Here is a 21736-nt window from a genome sequence, read left to right as displayed (position 1 = left end):
CTGATGTACGACCTGTTCCTCTCCCTCCATGGCCCCCATTCCATGTGGCAGCACATTCTATATATGGCTTTGCACCTCACTTTTTTTCTTTTACTTGTATTAGTATTTATTTTATGCTGAATTTACTCTGGGACCATAATTTTTTGTTTCTTCAGCTTCTTCTGGGATGTCTTCTTCTTCTGTGCAACCTCCTCTTCTGGTTTACAAACAATGTGCTCTTTTTCAGTAAGGATCATCTCAATGTGGCAGGGAGAGCTCATGTATGGGTTAACCCGCCCATGAGCTCTGTACATTTCACGCTGCATCTTGGGAGCTTTTTTCACCTGGATGTGCTCAATGACTAAAGAATCTACATCTAAACCCTTAAGTTCAGCATTGCTGTCTGCATTTTTAAGCACGTGCAGCAAAAACTAAGCACTCTTTTGGGCCACCAACCCTGCGTCGAGCCCCACTGTCCTGCCTGGGCCCACCAACCCACTCCACCATTTTAACGACGGAAGGGCACACACTGCTGCTGTAAAGTGACATCCCTCAGATACTTGGTGGCTTTTCAAATATGCATACCCTTCATGGTCTGGGCAGTCTCATGAGTGTTCTTAAAGTGAACATGAAGATTTGAGCCTCTTGATTTGCAAGATTTTGTGGGGTTTTCCGGGTCAAGTGACTAGAAAATTTTCAAAGGTCACCTCTGGCCAATTTGGGGAAGAGGGAGAGCAGTGCACCTCACTTTTTCACTTAAATATCATAGGGATTGTCCCATTTGCAGCACATAAATTTGTTTCATTCATCTGAACAGCTAAACAGCACATAATGTGGTCAACTGAAAGACCCTGAGGCAGTTTACAATATTTTGCTACTATTGAAAATGCTGCATGAAATAACTTTGTATACATAGGCTTTTGGGCAATACATTCAAGATAAACTGAGTTAATTCCCAGCAGATTTGCTGGATTATATGGCATACATTTAAAAAAAAATTTTTTTTTTAATCCTCACCCGAGGATATTTTTTTTATTGATTTTTAGAGAGAGTGGAAGCAAGGGGGAGAGACACAGAGAGAAAAACATCAATGTGAGAGAGAGACATCGATTGGTTCCCTCCCTCGCCCAACCATGGCCAGGAATCGAGCCTGCAACCAAGGTACGTGCCCTTGACCGGAGTCAAACCTGCAACCTTTCAGTCCATGGGCCAACACTCTTAACCATGAGCCAAACTGGCTAGGGCTGCATCTTTTAAATTTTAATGGATTTTCTTTTTAATAATACAATAATAAATATTTAATAGGGAAATGAGTTACTCAAGTGCTCTATTAGATGCTTTAATAACTGCATATACCTTGTATTCTAATCTTAAAACATACTGGTCACAGGAACCACGTAGAAGCAAATAGTTCCTTTTATGACTTTGCTTTTAACCATGCAAAGTCAGGGCAACAAAATCATAGGAGTAAAAAGACAGACAATAACTGAGGATGTAGAGAAATTGAAACTCTGTTGTGTTCCTGGTGCAAATGTAAAATGGTGCAGCCACTTTGAAAAACAGTTTGGGCAGTTTTTAACATGTTAAACACAGAATTACCATATTATCCAACAATTCCATCCTAGGTATAAAGAGAATCAAAAATATTAGTCCACACAAAAACCTGTGCACAAATGTTCATAGCAGCATTTTTCATGATTGGAAAAATACAAATATCCATCAACTAATTAATGGATAAACAAATATGGTATATCCATATAATGGAATATTATTCAGTCATAAAAATTTACATGCTATTACATGGATGAACCTTGAAAACATTACAGTAAGTAAAAGTCAGTCATAAAAGATCACATATTATATAATTCCATTTATATGAAACATCTATAACAAATAAATTCATAGAGATAGAAAGTAAATTAGTGATTGTCAAGGGTGAGGAGTGGGGGACAGAATGGGAGTGACTGCCAACAGGGATGGGGTTTATTTCTGGGATAATTAAAATATAATAAAAAACAAACAAACCACTGAACTGGTTTTTTATATTTTAAAGGTGTATTCTATGGTAAGTGAATTCTATGATATGTAAATTATATCTCAATAAAGCTGTTATTTTTAAAAAAGGATGTATGGAAGGTATCTGGCATACTGAAATTATTTCATGAAAAGTTAGCCCCTTTTGAAAGAGAGAAACTAAAGCTCAAGGTGATCTAAAGTGCTTTAGGTATAACAGAATATTTTCAACAGAACTTAGTGGTTCATTTTATTTGTTTAAGTGTATAATTCAGTGGTATTTAGTGTATTCACAATGTTGTGCACTTGGGTTCACTATTAGGTTGTTAGAACCTGAAACCCAATCTGTTGATTAACAAATCTACTGAACAACTAGCCCATTCTTAGTCATTTCCAGGTGTTCTGGAGATTAAGGAGTAACAGTTCTCATCCTCAAGAAATCTAAACCACTCTTAGAAAGAGATGAAATGTAGTGAAGGGAGCCATCACCATACAATGGACTTTCAGAGACAGCAAGAAAAATGATCTCCATGAAGAAATGAGTTTTCTAGATCAGGTTTTCCCCAGTATTTAACAGGTCCAGAAGATCCTGCTTTTCATAGATTTTAAAAAAGATCAAGAGATGAGTAAAAACGGATTTTTTTTAAAAACCTCCAAAACAAAACGATAGTGTTACTAAAATGACTCAGGAAGTTCCATTAAGTGGCAAAGTCAGTCATTTGCCATGAGTGTGTGACAGCCTAAGATCAACATTCAATTGTCCTAACACTTTATGAGCAGGGACACTTTCTTTTCGGTTGGGGCCACATCCCAGGTGACTTTCTATCACCTGCAGAGGTGGTGCAGAGCCTTACACGCAGAGAAAAGAATGAACATAATCATCCTTAAGCACAAGCAGGCACAGGAAAGGCCCAGCTGCATTCAGGCTGAATCTTCTGCTGCTTGTCTGAAAATGTACCACATTATGGTATTCTATTTCTTCACTCCTACATCACATTACTACTTAAACTGGATGATACTATACTGGGAACAGAGGCAAACTCAAACTATAAACAGGAGGGACACAATGCAGGAGAGTGGTTAAGAGCACAGGCTCTGGAGTTAGTCCTGTTTTGGGAATTAGCGATGTGACTTTGGGCAAATAACATCTGTGAATCTGTTTCTTCATCTGTAAAACAGAATGCAACTACACAACAGTAGCACCTAACAACAGGTTCTTACGAGAATTAGATGACATTTCTGTGGAGCTTACTATGTGTCATTATAAAAAAGTTAGCTGATTTTATGAAGACTGGGAACTCTCACAAATCAGAAGGCTCTAAAAGAGAGGTCATTTTCCACCATCTTTTTCTTTGCAAAGGCCTCTGGGCCTAAGAGTGCCTGGAATAGATCAGAGTGGACCAGGCAGGCAATAACCCTTCGTTGAGTGGCCCCCAAAATTAGGATACAGATGCATATTAGAACTGGGAAACAATGAATAAAAACCACAACTGTGGAGGCTTTCCAAGGTTCATCTGGACACTGTCTTCAGGTATGTTGGCTACATCTGGAGCCTTTTATCTGATAAACCCGAGTTTGTTCTAAACTACATCTGAGGGTACAATTACCTCAAACCTCACTGTCTACATTGTCATGTAAATTCACACTATGAGTCTGAACAGGTTTTTGCTTACCATTTAGAGGGATTAAACAGCATCTGAGGAGGTTCAAATATATAAACTGAAACTGGTCAAAAAAGAATAGCCACATTTCAGAAAATATACCATTGGTGAGCTTTTTCCGTGATAAGGTAATATTTTTTAAAAGGAGGCACAGTGAATTTAAGACATTGACATTTATAGCCGTAGCTCGACGCTTACTCTTGGAGGCCCAATTATCATCCCTGTCCATCTTGTAAGTGTCATGTCTTCGTCATCTTCTAGACCCCAGCTAACTGTGCCATCTCCTACTCCTTTCTGGCCTTCTTCGAGTTCTTCCAACAGTCGAAAATTGCGAGGGACTTTTACTCCTAAAATAAATGGAAAGAAATTCAAGATACTAGCAACTCCAGGGGAACTTGTAAACCTAGAGTTAGTTGCTCATTATCACTACCTGGGAATGAAGATGCTAACATGCAAATAATACTGAAAGTTGTTGCACCTCAAATTTGCTGCTTTCCAATCTATTTGTAATCGACCAGCACAACCAGAAGGAAGGGGCTTATGGTTTTGTTACAGGTGAAGTGACAACTGAACCAAGAAAGACATACTCAAAACTAGAAAGTCACCCCACCCCACCCCATTTCCGTGTCTTTGGCGAACTTCATAAAGGGATTACATGTGGAAATGCTGATTCATTTGGGTCCATTAATTGGATGAAAACCATCAATATCAATTGCTAAAAAAAGTGCCTTGAAGACAAGAAGCGATTTCTTTTGTTTTGATCTTATTACACATTTCTGTGCTCATTTGTTAGAATGACTCTCAAACTCCTTAGAAGGAAGAGTTGTCCTGACTGCATCAAATAACAACAATGTCTTCTTGATCACTAAGAGTCAATCAAAGGCACCAAGGATAACATTTTCAATTATTTAAGCCATAGTTTCTCTCTTAAAAGAGAAGCTAAAAGAGGGTAGTCAGTTCTCTGATATACTTGTTTCGTTTCTAAAAACTCAAAGCCTGACAAGGAAGTACACACCTCACAGGTTCCAGCCACTACTCCCGAGTTCAGACTGAGGCTTGAGCCGTTCCTGGGTGTCTTCCAGGGGCCAGAGAGGGCTGAGGCTGTAGGAGGGCACAGAGCAACTCTCCTAGGGTTGCTCTCCCAACCAGTCCTGACTATCTCTCCTTCCTCCCACCTCTTTCCCTGGAATTTGGACTATTCCTCTGGATAAAACTCAGGATCCAGGCAAGTCACAAGCTTTCTTTGCCTTAAATGCTGAGCACCCCAACTGGCTAGACTCTAGGAGACAACTAGCTCAACATAGGACTGTGAACAAAGACCTACTAAAGGGACTCAAGATGGCGGAAGAAGTTCCCGGTATATCTCAGTATTTCCCAAAGTGTGGGATGCATGCTACTATTAATTCAATTTGAATAAATATCTGAGCATCGACTATATCTCAGACACTTTCCTAGGCAATGGGGAATAAGTAGTGAACAAAACAAAAATGCCTGCCCTCATGGTGCTTACACTCTAGTGGGACACATATAATTGATAAAATAAACATGCAAATTATGTAGTATGAGAGATGGTACTGTTCTGGAGCACAAAGTAATGAAAGGAGGAGTTACAATTTTAAATAGGGTGATCAAGGCAAGTCTTACTGCAATCAGGAGTCATGACTACAGACCTGAAAATGAGGGAGCCTGACGTATGGAGGGGGAGTGGGAGGGAACCTTCCAGGCAGAGGAAATAGGCAAGTGCAAAAGCCCTGAAGGAGGACCTTGCCCACAGCGTCACAGAAGAGCAACCATGCCAAGTCAGCTGCAGCAGAAAATTAGGGACTTCAACTATTATTGAGTGACATAAAAAAGCCACTGGAGTTCTAAACAGAAGAGTAACAGAATCTGACTTGTTTTAACAGGATCCCTCTGACTACTGTGTGAAGAACACAGTGAAGGGAGCTAGGGCAGAAACAGCTGGGAGGCTATTCCAAGAATCCTGCAAAAGATAATACTGGCTTGGACCAGGGTAATGGCAGTGAAGGTGGTGAGAAGTAGCACAATTCTAGATATTTAGAAATCTGAACTGGTAAGATCTGTTGTCAGGTTGCCTATGACACATGAGAGAAAGAGGGGTAAACTATGACCCCCAGGCTTTTGGATTGAACAACACATTAGATGATTTTAGGTGCACATGAATGAACTTGCTTTTACAGTCGTGTATTTATTTTTAAGAATAACTTATTTAGGGCAAGTAATATTATACTAACTTCTCATTTTGGTAAAATTTTCCTTGTAAAATAAATGTAAGTGCCCTTGCTGGTTTGGCTCAGTGGATAGAGTGTCTGCCTGCGGGCTAAAGGGTCCCAGGTTCCATTCCCATCAAGGATACATGCCCAGGTTGCGGGCTCGATCCCCAGTAGGGGGCGTGCATGAGGCAGCTGAGCAATGATTCTCTCTCACCATTGATGTTTCTATCTCTCCCTCTCTGAAATCAATAAAAATATATTTAAAAAATAAAATAAATGTAAGCAAAAACCTGAAAGCATACTTGAATGGCTTCTCTGGGAAACACTGCCATTTTTCATCCATACAACAGCCAACTGGATTATTTAACTATTGTGGATTAAGTCTCCTCCAGCAAACACAAAACTGAAGGATGTTTGTGACATTATAAGCAAAGAGTCAGAGAATACATCTTTTGTTCAAAGAGTTAAATGTAAATCTTTAATAATCGTAACTAATTTGGATTAGGGGGAAAAATCACTGTGCATTACTAATTGGTTAATTTATAAACCTAAACTCATACAAATGAATAGTCAACAAAGAGCATAGAATCATATTGATAGGAAGACTGATAGATATCTGAATACCTGATCACAGATGGTGTAATGGGCTGACATATGTCCTCTTAAATTCATGTTGAAGCCCTAACTCCCAGCACCTCAGAATGTGACCGTATTTCAAAACAGTGCTTTTAAAGAACGGATTAAATTAAAGTGAGACCATTAGGATGGGTGCTAATCCAATTTAACTGATGTCCTTAAAAGAAGAAACGTAGACACACAGAGACAATAAGGATGCACCTTTGCATGGAGTAAAGACCATGTGATGAGGACACAGTGAGAAGGCAGCCATCTGCAAGCCAATGGGAGAGGCTTCAGAAGCAACCAAACCTGCTGACACTGATTTTTTTTTACTTCTTGAGCAAATAAATCCTGTTTTTTAAGCCACCCAGTCTGGTATTTTGTTATGCAGCCCTAGTAAACTAATACACATGCTAAGTGACATCTTAAGCTTAAATTGGAAAGGAAACAGACCAAGATAGCAATAGTGGATTATGGGTGATTTTTTCCCCCTTTTCTTATTTCCTGCCTTTTCTTACCTCTCTTATTATTTGCATAGCAAAACAAAACAATAACCACATACTCAGGGCATACTCAGGCAAAGGTCCTACTTCTGGGCCTTTGTACTTGCTATTCCCTCTGCCTGAAACACCCTTCCCCAGATACCCATCAGTCATGCTCCCTCACCTTCTTCAGGGCTTCAGTTGTATGACAACTGATTGCAATATGGATTGCATAATCTCTGAAAGTGGGAATCTCACTTAATGGTATTCCCTAAGTGACTAATAACTGTGCCTGCGTTTTTTAATATTACTAAACTTGTTCAAGTCAAACTAACAATGGCAAGTACAATAACTTCCATAGCTAAGTCCTTCATTATTGAATGAAGTTGCTTTTTTTGGTAAGATAAATGTGCTGCTTTCTTGTGTCAGATAAAATTTAAGTCAGGCTGGATTATCTACTTCTGGTATGACTATTCCTCTTGTAAACTTTGGCAAAGAACATCCTTGTGGCTAGAAATGTTATCTCTTCATCTAACAACCAGATTATCACAAACTCATTCATTGTCATTAGTTTCAAAACAGGTGATGAATTCAAGGTATATTTTTCTGATGTTTGAGTCCTACTTGTGAAGTAGGAGAAAGTATATTAGTAATGAATCCTTTACTTCCAACATATATTCCCATGAGGTTATACATTCAAATACTTTAATAAAAGTGTGCAAAGCCTATATACACAATTGAACAACAACAGAAAGAGTCAGTTAAACCTTATTTTAGGTTAGCCTTTGGAACAGTAACTGAGCACCACAGAGGGCAAAGTCAGCTTTTTGTTATTATAGCAGTACTGACATTATAGGACAATTTGATTTGACTTAATTATAAAGAAGGCACCAGAAATATCTTACTAAACAAAAAACTTTGGATTGGTTAATATCTATTAGGCAATCTTAAAATATTCCAAGCAGGAGTTGGAATATACATATAAATATCAGAATAATTGTACTTTATACTGATTAATGACAATAAGCATTTATTCCATTTGAACATTAATTCTCAAACGTTTTTGGTCTCAAACCCCTTTATACTTTTAAAAATTACTGAGGACTTCAAAGAGCCTTTGTTGATGTGGGTTATAGCTATTGATATATACTGAACTAGAAATTAAAAGAGATTTAAAAAAATATTTAATTCATTTAAAATTAACCATAATAAACGATTGCATGTTAAGATAACATATCTTAATGAAATAATTATATTTTCCAAAGAACAAAATAAAATTAGTGAGAAGAGTGGTATGACTTTGCAAATTTATTTAACATCTGGCTCAAACAGGTTTAAGAACTGAGGTGAGCTGGAGAATACACATCCTGTCCAAAGGGGACAGTCACTCCTTTGCTCTGGCCAAATGTCTGTGGGTCATACTCTGTTTATGATCCAACACTTTGCAACATCCCTGGGGTCACCTAATTGTCCTCAAAAATCCCTTTGACACTCAACATCCTAGGGTTAGCTCAGCACATATTTTAAACTCTTTCTTTCGTCAGAACGATAAATAAAAATTGATAAACGTTGTGCTAGTTAGGCATCAGGCAGTTAAGTACTCTAACTTTATTAACCTTTATTTAGCTAAATCTTGTATGTAAGCCCACAAACTGAGTAGCATTTAAAGGAGACTTACTTTTTTTTTTATTCCTCACCTGAGGATATTTTTCCATTGATTTTTTAGAGAGAGTGGAAGAGAGGGAAAGAAAGAGAAATATCTATGTGAGAGAAACACATCAATTGGTTGCCTCCTGCAAGAGCCCAGGCCAGGGGCCGGGGAAGAGCCTGCAACTGAGGTATGTGCCCTTGACTGGAATTGAACCCGGGACCCTCTGGTCTGCAGGCCGATGCTCTATCCACTGAGCCAAACCAGCTAGGGCTAAAGTAGACTATATTTTTAATTCATTTTTTTTCTAAGCTATAAATTTTTATTTTCATTCAAAATTCATTAGAAGTAAAGTTTGGGGAATAAACAGGCAGAAACCAGGAATTTAAAAATATTTAAAAATTGAGGCAATTCATTTAGTCTTTTCTGATATTTAAATAGAAGTGGCTAATTAGCACCAGGTTAGCTGGTATACTGAACTCTACTTGGTAAGGGACCACTTGGGGGCTCACCATGTTTAATGTATGTAAGTCTGAGCTCACTTCACACTTACAGGTAAAAATAATCCACATATTTTAGGACTGCCATTAAAAAAAAAGTTAGCTAGGCTTTTTAACCTGTTCGTCAAAATTTCCCTTTACATAAATTTGTCAGTAACATATGCATACACACATCTTTTTCAGTGCAATAATTACCCAATACTATACTAGACCTTATAGGGGCTATGAAAGAAAAAACAAAAAACAGGCCTCCTAATCAGAGTATAAAGTTTCACTATGGAAGCAAGATATACACATACCAAGTGCAACAAAATAAAACAGCATTAAAATATATGAGAAATATCATCTATCACAGGGCAATGTTTCTTAACTTTTGAGGGGGGGGGCACTCATAGAACCCTTTGAATTTAATGAAAGTTAAAGAGGTGGGGTCATGTTACTAGGAGGGGCTGGACTTTATCCTGAGGATAATTAGTGGGGAGCTGCAAAAGGCTCTGAGTAGGACAAGAGATAAGACTAATCTTCTGGGTAACATTCAGGATGGACTGGAAGGCTTAGAGGCCAGGTTAGGGAAGTGCTACTACTAACAGTCTCTATAGCCAGAGGCATTTGCTTAGAGTAGGGGTGGGGAACCTTTTTTCTGACAAGGGTTACTTAGATATTTGTAACATCATTCGAGAGCCATACAAAATTATCAACTAAAAAATTATGTTGCTATTTAAAAAGCTCCTAGATTTATTGAATTTCAAGTCCTTTCTGCGGTTGCCTTGGCAGAGCCAGACCAAATTATATGGCCATGAGCAAATACTGTTACAGGATATGTTATCAAACTTCTTACAGGCCTAGATAGGTAGAAAACAGAAGGACTATTAAGAGATTTAAGGCAGAAAATATTAATTTGCATGACTGTCCTGGTAGTTGCCATTTTTACAATGTGACATAAAAACAACTGGTCTTCACACCTTAGGCTTCAGATAAATATTTATTGGGAGGGGGGAATGAGTAAAGGATAAAAAGGTATGCACATTCCATTTTATAAAAGACGGAGCCTTTTATACAAAAACTATACAAAGTCAACCCAGGCTTCCCCGTATGTATATACAGTGGGGCCTTGACTTATGAGTGTCCCGACTAACGAGTTTTTCCGAGATATAAGCCATCTCTCGGCCGTTTTTTTGCTTTGAGTTGACAGAGTAATTTGAGTTAACCAGCTCCAGCTCCATCACGGAACGAATTAAACTCGTAAGTCAAGGCCCCACTGTACTCATATAAATGACATTTAGATACCTTTTATGATCACGAAGATATTTGATTTACCACTCCATTTCAAAAAGACTGGTCAGGGTAATGGCTACGTTATCTTTCAGAAATAAGAATCCGAATATAGTATACTTCAGGTAAATTTCTTTAATCTCTTAGCAGATAATTAAGAGCACAGGCTTAGAATCAAGTTCCCACTCCAGAACTCTCTAGCTATGTGACTGCAAGTTACCTTGAACCTCAGCAAAACAGGGATCTCAATACTCCATGCCTCTACAGATGACAGGATGAATTAATGACTTAAACCTGTAAAGCACCTTCAGTAATACCTGAATCACCTTCATCAGCACTGTATTATCCATCATAAGATTAAAGAAACCCTCACTTGACCCCACACCCCCACATCTCATTTCTTTGTTCCTTCTTAGAAGAAAACAAACAAACAAACAAAAAAACCTCAAAAGGGCTGTCTAAACTCCTGTCTACAATTCTTCACCTTACTTGCACCTACTCCAATCAATTAGGCTTTTATATCCAGTCACTCACCAAAAGTGCTTATCAGGGGCACCAAGCAGCACCCTCTAGCCCAGTCGTGGGCAAACTATATGGCCCCCGGCTGGATCCGGCCTGTTTGAAATGAATAAAACTAAAAAAAAAAGAAGACCGTACCCTTTTATGTAATGATGTTTACTTTGAATTTATATTAGTTCACACAAACACTCCATCCACGCTTTTGTTCCGGCCCTCCGGTCCAGTTTAAGAACCCATTGTGGCCCTCGAGTCAAAAAGTTTGCCCACCCCTGCCCTAGCCAAATCCTAGTCAATTCAGTCCCCACTCCAAGTTCCTGGAGGTCTCAGTAGCACCTAATTACTCCCTTCTGCAGGTCTTTCTTCCCTTAGCCACAGGCTCTCTTCTTGCCTTCACTGCCCTGACCTCCAAACACTGGCTGCTGGGCCTCAGAGCACAGCCCACTGACCTCTGCTCCTCTGTCTACTCTACTACCCAAGTGATTTTACCTAGACCAAGGAAGCTGATGACTCAATTTATATTTTCAACTAACTGCCAGCTAGACATCTCCATTTAGATGCCTAACAGGCCTAACTCAAAACACTTCCAAACAGAGCTAACTCCCTTACACTCCTCAAACTACTCTAAAAACTACCCAACTCCTCAATTTCAAAAATATAGCACATTTGCCATACTGCTATAGCCAAAAATCTTGGAGTCATTAATAAGAAATCTTTCCTTTACATCCCATACCCAACTTATTTCCAAATAGATCCCAAATATGATAATTTTCACCATCTCCACTGTGATCACTGTAGTTCTCAGCTTCCTACCTGGTTTCTTAGTCGACCTGGTCTCTACCTATAGCCTATTCTCCACAGTGAGCCTTTTAAAAAGGACATCACTCCCCTTAGATCCATCACCCCCCTCCCAAAAGTCCTCCCTACTGGCTTCTCCTTGCAACCAACATACATCCAAACTCCTCACCTTACCTACAGAGATGCACCTACTTCTCCAACATCATTTCCTGCCACCCTTCCCCTTGCTCCCTCACCCTCCTTCAGCCGTATTATCCATCTTTTAAGTTTCTGGATGAGCAAACTGACTTTCTTCCTTTGCACTTGCTGTTCCCTCACCCTAGAATTCTCTGTCCCAGAGCTGTAAATAGTTGGCTGGCTCCCTTAATCCTCACTGAGGTCTAACTTCCCATTCCCTTATTTTGCTTTATTTCTCTTCACAGCAATCACAACCACCTGACATTAGTTTATTGTCTGTCCCATCTGAACATAAACTCAATGAGTGTAAAACTTCATCTGTTTTGTTTACTGCTGACTTTCCAACTTGAAGAGTGCTTTGCTGAGTATGCACTCAAATGCTGGGTGTTAGCTCGCGATATTATTTCAGGATGAATGATGCTCAATGTTACAAAATTCTAATACTTTATTTCTAAAAATACAGTAGAGAAACATTCAGAGCACTATTAAAAGGAAGTCTAACATTAGAAAGATCACCAGAGGGGCTTAGTATGAATTTAATTAACCCAAGTTATCCATTAAATTTTGAATTAAATGATCGCAAAAAGAAACACAAACCTTAAGTTAGAAGCCAGGCAGTCTGCAGAGGTCCTCTCAGAGTCCTCCCTCCCCCATATACCTTTACCTAATGTCTATGCCAGTGATGGCGAACCTTTTGAGCTCGGAGTGCCAGCATTTTGAAAAACCCTAACTTAACTCTGGTGCTGTGTCACATACAGAAATTTTTTGATATTTGCAACCATAGTAAAACAAAGACATATATTTCTGATATTTATTTTATATATTTAAATGCCATTTAACAAAGAAAAATCAACCAAAAAAATGAGTTCAGGTGTCACCTCTGACACGCGTGTCATAGGTTCGCCATCACTGGTCTATGCTGTACTCTTTCTTTAAAGTTTTATTTCCTTTCTTTTTTATTGTCTGACTCACTCTCTGAGCTTCTCAAGTTAGAGCCGTGACTCATTCAATCCTGCCTCCCCAGAATCTGGTATGCTGCCTGTCATATAATGGTACTCAATAAATGTTTTCCTGATTAAACAGTACCTCTTCCGTTCCTACTGTAAACTCTAATATGGTCTGTTGTGGACAAAATGTTGGACTCTGAACTGTTTTCTATTTTGAGATAACTATTACTCGATAACTAGTTTTCTTGTCATTTTTTTGTTTTCAGGGATTTTTTTTTTTTTTTTTTTTTTTACTGAAGTGTGATTGAGACTTTTAGGGAAAGAAACTGTAAAACAAAGGATTCTTCACTATAAAATAAACTTTGTTTAATAGGATATATATGCCACTATGCTACTGATATCCCAAACCATTTAGAAACTGCATATAAGAGCATTTTACTCCAAATGGCCCGACCACATCCTAGGTCTAGAATTTTAGAGGTACTCCAGGGACATAAATCAAATATTAGTGGATTTCAGAGATCCTGTAGACATTGTGAGTATATCAGTCACAAGTGAAGACTTCATTCCATCCCAAATGGAGAGTATAAGCTCAAAATTATAATATATTAATTTTAAGAAAAAATTTCAGTGACTGTATTAAAAATTAAATCCACATATGCCAAAAAAACAAACCCAGAAGCTTACTACATCAGAAACCTCAAGAATACTCTAACCTATTTTTCTTCCTACAGCTCTTTAATCCATTGAATCAACCTAAATTTTAAAATTCCTAACATTAATGTGTGAACCTGACTCCTAAAAGGCAGATGAAGCAATAGCTTCAAGTGACAATACAGAGGATATAAACATGGACTGTTGTCAATCTTAACAGACTATTAACTATCAAAAAGTTAACCATGAAAATGTTAAGATAACTTCACCAAAGTGCTATAATTTCATAGTAATCCAATTTTTTTTAAAAAGCAAACATTTGTTCCTGTTACTTCAGAATTCTTCTTTCAAGAAGGATTTTTCCTGGATCTGTGTCAGTAGCAAAAGTCAGCGAGTTATTCTCTTGGCTAAATATAAACTGAAAAGTCAGCAGCTGCAGGATATTACAAAGAAAATATGACAACTAGGTTGAAAAAGCATGAATATTTGATAGGGTCTTATACCATGTCATAGTAAAACATTTAATGCAGCAATCTGAAACACAGCAACATATTAAAATATTTCTGGTACAATGAACAACATAAACTGATGAACAAAAATAGATCCAGAGACATAGAAGCATCGAACAGACCATCCAAACCAGCTCAGAGGGAAGGCAGGGGAGGGAGAGGGAGGTAAGAGAGCAACCAAAGGACTTGTATGCATGCATATAAGTATAACCCATGGACACAGACTGTAGGGGGCGTGAGTGCATGTGCTTGGGGATGGGAAGGGCCAGGGAGAGGTCAATGGGGGAAAAAGGAGACATATGTAATACTTTAAATAATAAAGAATTAAATGTGTGTGTGTGTGTGTGTGTGTGTGTGTGTGTAGTAAGTGAAAAAAAATATTTCTGGCACAAAAAAGATTTTGAAACATCTTTTAGGAAAAGCATGATCACAAAGCAGCAGCTATTACAGCATGCCAGTATCAGGAAAACCTCGGCCTGGCCTGGGTCCTGATCTAAAATGGCAGAGCCTCAGAGGTTTCTCCTAAAAGGAAAGCTGCTAATTCAAACTGGTTTGGTTGCCCAGTCAGGGAAGACAGTGCATTGAGCTAGGAGTCTGGTTGGAAAATAAGGAGGCCTGGAAGGTGATGTTCACAGATTCAATGTTCCTGAAAAGTAGATATAAAGTTAGGGAAGTTAACTTTTACTTCTGAGTAACTGGCAAGTGCAGTCTAGCTACCTAGTTAGTGCCTGCCTAGAAGCATATTTTTTCTCTCCTTCTCTATAGCATCACCTGGGAACCTGCTAGAAATGCAAAATTTCAGGCCACACACCAGACCGCTATGCTACACCACAGAACTATTGAATGTGAAACTCAGAGGGTGGGGCTCAGGAATCTGATCAACTCTCTCCAGCTGATTCTGATGCACACTAGTTTGAGAACCACTGACCCAAGAGGAAGAAACAGTGGCAATCATTCTTTACAATCAAGACAATGGGACAACAATCGGCTGATGACAAAACCTGTGACGTTTTTTGCTGCTAGGGAGACGAAGGCTAAAGATTAGATTTTCTCTAATAGGGTGGAGACAAAGCATGAGATGTGGGAAGTGTGTCAGGACAGTAAGGGAAGGAGAGGACAGAGTTAATTCTATGCTCAAGTCGCTTTATAAATACCAACTAATCAAGACAAGAGCTGTCATTTTTGGAAGGCTGAACAGCCACTTTTGCTTCTGCCCTATCAGACATATTGTTTCTTCAAATACGTCAAGTTTATATATCAAGGTAAGACCTGGATTAATTTACTGTAACGTCAATATTTATGAAGGACCTACTATATGTCAGGGACAATGCGGAATGCCAGGGACTAGCAGAGAACAAAGCAGAATCTTACCCTAGGGCCGTGGTCGGCAAACTGCGGCTCGCAAGCCACATGCAGCTCTGGCCCCTTGAGTGTGGCTCTTTGTAAGCCTTGGGAGTACCCTAATTAAGTTAATAACAATGTACCTACCTATATAGTTTAAGTTTAAAAAATGTGGCTCTCAAAAGAAATTTCAATCGTTGTACTGTTGATATTTGGCTCTGTTGACTAATGAGTTTGCTGACCACTGCCCTAGTGGAAAGGCACAGAAAATATTCAAGATAAACAAATGAAACTTCAGATAAAGTTAAGCACTTCGAAAGAGAACAGAACAGAGATGTGATAATGACCAAGAAGACTACTGAATGAGGTGGTCAGAGACGGCCTTTCTGGAGAACTGAGACCTGAAGAATAAGAAGCAGTTAGTCATGTGAAGATATGCTGGCAGAACATTCATTCCCAAAAGGAAAAGAGCAAAAGCAGAGGTGTGTAATACACATGAGGTCAGGGAGCAGGCAAGACCAAGACCACAGAAGGGTTGTGGGCCTTGGAGAAAAAATTGATTTTATTCTAAGTGCAGTGGGAAAAGCTTTCTGCAGGGGCGTGACAGTTTCTGTTTTATGGATCATTCTGCCTTCTCTATTAAGAATGTACTGGAAGCCCTAACCGGTTTGGCTCAGTGGATAGAGCATCGCCTGCGGACTGAAAGGTCCTAGGTTCGATTCCAGTCAAGGGCATGCACCTTGGTTGCGGGCACATCCCCAGTGAGAGGTGTGCAGGAGGCAGCTGATCGAAGTTTCTCTCTCATCGATGTTTCTAACTCTCTATCCCTCTCCCTCTCTGTAAAAAATCAATAAAATTTATTAAAAAAAGAGAATGTACTGGAAAAGGGCAAGATTGGAAACTGGAGGCTTTTGCAGTCTTCTAGGCAAATTCCATGAAAGATGGTTCTGGTTGGATGAGAATGACAATAATGGAGATGGAGAAGTGGAAGATTTGGCATCTGTTTTCTGGTTACACCTACTGGACTTGTGATGGAAAGAATGTGAGGAGAAGGAAAGAATCCTATGTGACAGTCATTACTACCTGCCCATGAAAAACTAATCAGCCAAGGCAGAAATGTCAACAAGCTTGCCAATGGCTGAAGGAACTTGAGATGCCTAGCTGAAGAACAGGCAATAGGGGCTGGAAGAATGATAATACAGCCAAGAGCATGTGTCCTGGTTCTGTACCCTGGCTCTGCAAGTCACTGGTTCTGAGCTCAGTTTCCTCACCTTCACAATAGTTACCTGCTTCAAAGGGTTGCTCTGAGAAAGGAGATAATGTATTTAATACAGTATCTAGCACATAGTAAGCCTCAGAAGTGCAGCTTAAAGAGAAGTTTGAAGGCTTGGATATAAATGAAGACTAGAACCTACTTGTACATGATATGAGGGGGTCCCAAGCCCAACGTGTATAAATTATTGAGTATAAGGTATAATTAAAAGCTTCTTTAGAAATGAACTTCACATTACTCAGACTGGGATAAAAAGGGTTCCTGCTGTAGGTGGCAGATGCTTCTCATTAAAGCTGTAGCTCTGTGCACCAAGCTTAACCATTCCAAAACCCAGGGAGAGAATATGCCCAAACCCAAGCCTTTCTACTTCCTTCCTAAGGTACTGGACCAGGTTGGGGAGGGAAATAAAGCCCAAACTTCTAGGCTCTAGTCTGAGTATCACATTGCTCCCTTAGCCAACCACCAATCTCCCTCAGTTAACACTGTGGAGCCAATACCTCCCTTGGTTAGCTGACTGGGTTGTGGAGAGTTGGATGAGATGACACAGCAGGTAAATCAAAGTGCTTAGAAAACTCTAAAGCACTATACAAAATATAAAAGTGTTAAAATTTATACTTCACCAATGTGCTGTAGTTCATTGGGTTTTTTTCAAAATTAAACAGAGGATTCCTGACCTCACATTTTGTATTTCACTTTTATCAAATTACTGTAGAGGGACATTCAGGTGACAGAGAGAGGGAGCAAGAAAGAAAACATGGAGGTGGAGGGAAAGGGTGGTTTTAAAGTTACTTGTGAAGGGGAAAATCATGATCATCAAAATTAACCCTGGCAATCCCTAAGGACAGCAATAGGTTGTACTGGCCCAGCGAAGTGTTTCCCCCTCCACTGCTGCAACAGATGGCTGTTTCTTCAGCTGAGCAATATATGAAGCAGCTCTCTTGAATGCAAGGCTCATGTTGTACAAAAGGCACTTAGCTACAACAGGCACAACAAAATGCTCACACAATGAGACACTCGGGAACAAGACCAACTAAGAGCCTACAGGTTTTCATCGCCACCTCTCTCTGGGGAACACCCTTGAATGGCATGGAAGATTACTTAACCTCCACTGCCCATATGGTTCAATTTTCATAAGCCGAGTGGGTGTATGAGGCCACGTCAATGTATGCAAATTTAAAATCATGCCCAGCCGGGGCTTACCCTTCTGGCAGCCAGTGTCTGGTTATCTGTCAGGGAAGCCTGCGGGGTACTGGGTGAGAAGAAGGACCTGGCAGCCAAGAGCTACTGTCTAAGGTCCTGCAATCCTGGACAAGGCACCTATCATAACATAGGCATTTGGAGGGATTCTAGTGGGCTTTTCCCAATCCCACCCTCTAGGATCTATGCAGAAATCACACCCTGCAAAACCAAGGGAGGCGGGAAGGTGTTGTAGCCAAGTGTGAAAGCAGTGACCATAAAAAACTAAGTTCAGAAAGCAAAGAGGTTAGTGCACTCATTTTAGTTAACCCAATTAAAATCTTTCTGCTTCCACTCTTAGCACGCTGCACTCCTCTCACTGTCTAGGGGCCCAGATCAGATCTTGCCATCCCTCTTTTTCAAACTCTTTACTCATTCAACAAATATTTGCTGAATGCCTACTTCATATCAGACACTTTTGCAATGGTTTCTCTTTACAATGAATAAAATCCAAAGCTACATTTCCCCAACTCACCATCCTTAACAGCTTCCCTTGCACACTAAGGCCTTTATTTATTTATTTATTTATTTATTTATTTATTTATCTCAACATGCCAAGCTTGGTCCTGCCACAGTGCCTTTGCACTCACTGTCTCCGCCCTCTCCTGCCTGTGACACATGCTGTAGGGTTGGCTCCTGCCATCATCTGTCTCAGTCAAATGCCCTCTCAGAGAAGTCTTCCCTGATCACCTCTCCAGACACCCTTTATCACATCATACAATCTCCTTCCTGGTACATTATTTACTGCTATCTGAAACTGTCTTTATTATTTGCTCCTTAATGGCCTTCTCCCTGACTAGAAGCTCAAGGACACGGGCTATGCCTACCTTGTTCACTCTTCACAATGGGACATAGCAGGCTTGTCGTATAAACAGATAAAGGAGTTTTGGGAAACCCACTTTAAGGCACCTCGAAGCCTATTCACGTTTTCTAAACCAGTGGTCGCCAACCTTTCGGATCTCACGGACCACCAGTTGGCGACCGCTGCTCTAACCACGCAAGTGCTCCTGTAATTCCTCTGGACAGCAGCTGACACCATTATCCGACCACCATTGCATGTATGAAGCACTCTTCACTGGCTGGGCATCACGACGTTAGAATTAAGTAGCTGTTAAAAACTGTAGGCAGCCCAAGTGGCTGACAACAGGTTGAGATGCAATACACCATCATGCTGGCTGCTACACGTCCCCCCTTTGCCCCAGTTCATAGCAGCCTGGTAGGGGTGTTACTCTGGTGAGAAGTTTTCCACAGGAGTCTGGCCTGACTCAGCCTCTCTCTTCTGACAGTGTCTGTGGCAGTCTCTTGGTTAAATGATTGACTCAGCACCGTTCCGACTGAAACCAAAATCTATGAAGATTGCATGGTCTCCTCTGTCCTCTAGCAAGACCCCGCTGCTTTAAGTGTAAATGGTAACTTGTAGGTCACTTTAGTCAGATCCCCTACATCCCTTTCCTTCTTTCCCACCCAGCAATTACACAAAGATGACACCTTGGGTTACCAGAGGAACAACATCCTGGAATGATGGACTTCCCTCACCCTGTGCACTTTTTTAAAATATATTTTTTTATTGATTTCAGAGAAAGAGACAGAAGAAACATCAATGATGAGAGAGAATCATTGATTGGCTGCCTCCTGCACACCCCACATTGGGGATCAAGCCTGCAACCCAGGCAGGTGTCCCCGACCAGAATCGAACCCGGGACCCTCTAGTCCGAAGGCCAACGCTCTATCCACTGAGCCAAACCAGCTAGGGTACCCTGTGCATTCGGGGTCATCAACCCTCTTCTAACAGCGCTGCTGCTGTGTGGCCTGAAACAGCCAGAGGATCTCAGGGCCCAGGCTAGCAGACGGTTTACTGCCTCCGTCAGAGCTCACCCTTACCTGGGAGGACCTCCTTGGCCAACCTCACCTGCGGGCACTCTGGGTCCACTTCACCCTCACCCCCAAATCCTGCACTTCCAAGAATCTCACTCTCCGGGGCGTTCACCAGCCAGTCCCCAGCCTTCCTCCCCAGGAAGGCCAGTCTGAGTCCATCCCTGATGCCCAGCTGTGGGGCGTTAGGTCTGAAACTGGCCTTTAGGGTTTCATCCCCAGGCTCACACCAGGTGTGCAGCGCGGGGAATCCAGTCGTCAGAACAAGTGCTGCTCCCCTTAACCTACCAGGGACGGGGAACTCCCCTCCCCCAAAGCGGAGCCCCCTCACTCCCCGTGGCCCAGCCTTCCGCCCCCCAAGCAGCCCCCCAATAACCCCCATCATCTCACGGGTTCCCCTCACTCCCTCCCCATCCGGCCTACGGGGAACTTCGGACCTGAACCCACACGTCTGCTACCCATGTCCACAGGAGGGGAAGGAGGGCCCGGCTCTAGGAAACGGACACTTCTGGGGGCTGCTTCCCTCACCCAATCAGAGGAGGAGGTGCTTTCCCTCCCCAAGAAACATCGCCGAGACCTGGCCCTTTCCCTCTCTCACCCACTCTGCATGGGCCTCCCTCAGCTGACCCCCCCGCCCCCACCCACCCAGACTCCCCTGGCGCTCCCAATGCATCTATTTTGCACCCAACATAGCAAGTGTCCAGCTAGTGCCCATCGGAGCCGCCTCCTAAAGTCTAATACCGTGTCCTCGAGCAGGGCTGCAATGACGGCGTCCTTTCCCTCTCCCTCTCGGCCGCACCGACCAGCACCCTCAGGAATCCGAGATCTCCCCCACTTACCGCCCTAAATCCCCCAGAAGGCTCCCCTTTCCTAATTGAAAGAGCGATTTCCTCGGCGAGCCCCATCCCAGAAACTGGCGCTGGAGCCGTCCCCGTGGCCGCTGGGAGACCCGTTCAGTCCCCCTCAGGTCCCCGTCGCCTCCGCCCATCCATCCCGACCGGCTGCCCTGACGTCCCGGCCACACGGACATCCCAAGGCTGCCCTGGGCCCCGAACCCACGGCACTCAGTAAAGGACTCCCATCCGCTTTGGGGAGCCTCTCCGCCCCTAGCGGACCCCTCGATCTCCCCCCAAAAAGCCGCCGGCCCCGGCTTCTCGGAAGTGCCCCTGGGCTCCCCATTCGCCCGCTCCGGCCGCGCAGCAGCGCCACAGGGCCCGGCCCTGCCTCTCCACGGGGCCCTCACGCCGCCCCGGGGAGCTTCTGGGCCTCACCGCGCCGCCCACAGGCCCCTCCGGCCCCCGCCCGTGCTTCCGGCCGCCGCCTGCTCCTCCTCCCGACGCAGGCCGGCCGGTCCCCGCCGCGAAGCCCGGCGGACAGATCCAGCGCCGAGGCCCGGGTCGCACCGCAATGGCCTCGGCGAGCCCCTGAACCCCGGCCCGAGCCCGCGGCCCCTCAGCCGGCCGGGCCCGGCGCCCCTGCTCACCCGAGCCCGTGGTGGCTGCCATCTTGCGTCGCTGTCGCTCGAAGGCCGGCCCCTTCTTCACCCCCCGCCCGTCCCCGGGCGCTTCTGCGCAGGCGCGAGCGAACGCGCAGCCGCCGCCGCTGACGCCGGCTCTGCGGACCCCGCGCGCGACGCGGGGCAGGTCCCCCCGCCGTGGGAGAGAGGGGACGGGAGGTGCGTGCGCGGTGGCCCCGCAACCGGCGCGTCCCCCCGGGCTCGGTGCGAGGCAGGTATTGAGCTGCCCGGTGAGAAGGGCAGGGTGATCAGTTTGGGAAGGCGCGATTGTAAAAGAAAAGAAGAAACGAAAGCTGCAAAAAAAAAAAAAAAAAAAAAAAAAGCGCCTTTTCGCTCCGGGCACTTGGCTATGTGGTTGCATCCTCTCAGCCTCTCTACCAGGTGGGGATGAATGTGAAAAATGAAGCGGAGAGGGGTTAAGCGATTTATCTAAGCTCAGCTGTTTAGTAAGTGAGTCAGAGTATGAACCCAGGCCAGGTCGTCTTGCTTCCAA

General features: G+C 42.5%; 1 protein-coding gene and 1 pseudogene across 2 annotated transcripts in view; both read right to left on the bottom strand.

The window, feature by feature from the left end:
• The window catches only part of UBE2V1 (ubiquitin conjugating enzyme E2 V1), a 33255-nt gene extending 11981 nt beyond the window's left edge, over positions 1 to 21274 (bottom strand). The window contains exons 1-2 of the mRNA XM_081096647.1: positions 21211 to 21274; positions 3852 to 4000 (exon numbers count right to left, since the gene is read on the bottom strand). Of these exons, the coding sequence (XP_080952773.1) occupies positions 3852 to 4000; positions 21211 to 21232 (171 nt within the window). The 5' untranslated portion in view covers positions 21233 to 21274. The remainder of the gene's footprint in view (positions 1 to 3851; positions 4001 to 21210) is intronic.
• Positions 19 to 1599, bottom strand: LOC308523601 (large ribosomal subunit protein uL22-like; annotated as a pseudogene). The gene is made up of 2 exons: positions 1579 to 1599; positions 19 to 664 (listed from the first exon to the last, which is right to left on the bottom strand). The product of its transcript is annotated as a large ribosomal subunit protein uL22-like (transcript).
• Positions 21275 to 21736: the final 462 nt, after the last annotated feature.

Source organism: Myotis nattereri (assembly GCF_964212035.1).
Source record: "Myotis nattereri genome assembly, chromosome: 8".
NCBI classification, from domain to species: Eukaryota; Metazoa; Chordata; class Mammalia; order Chiroptera; family Vespertilionidae; genus Myotis; species Myotis nattereri.
This window is presented reverse-complemented; position numbering and strand designations above follow the sequence as displayed.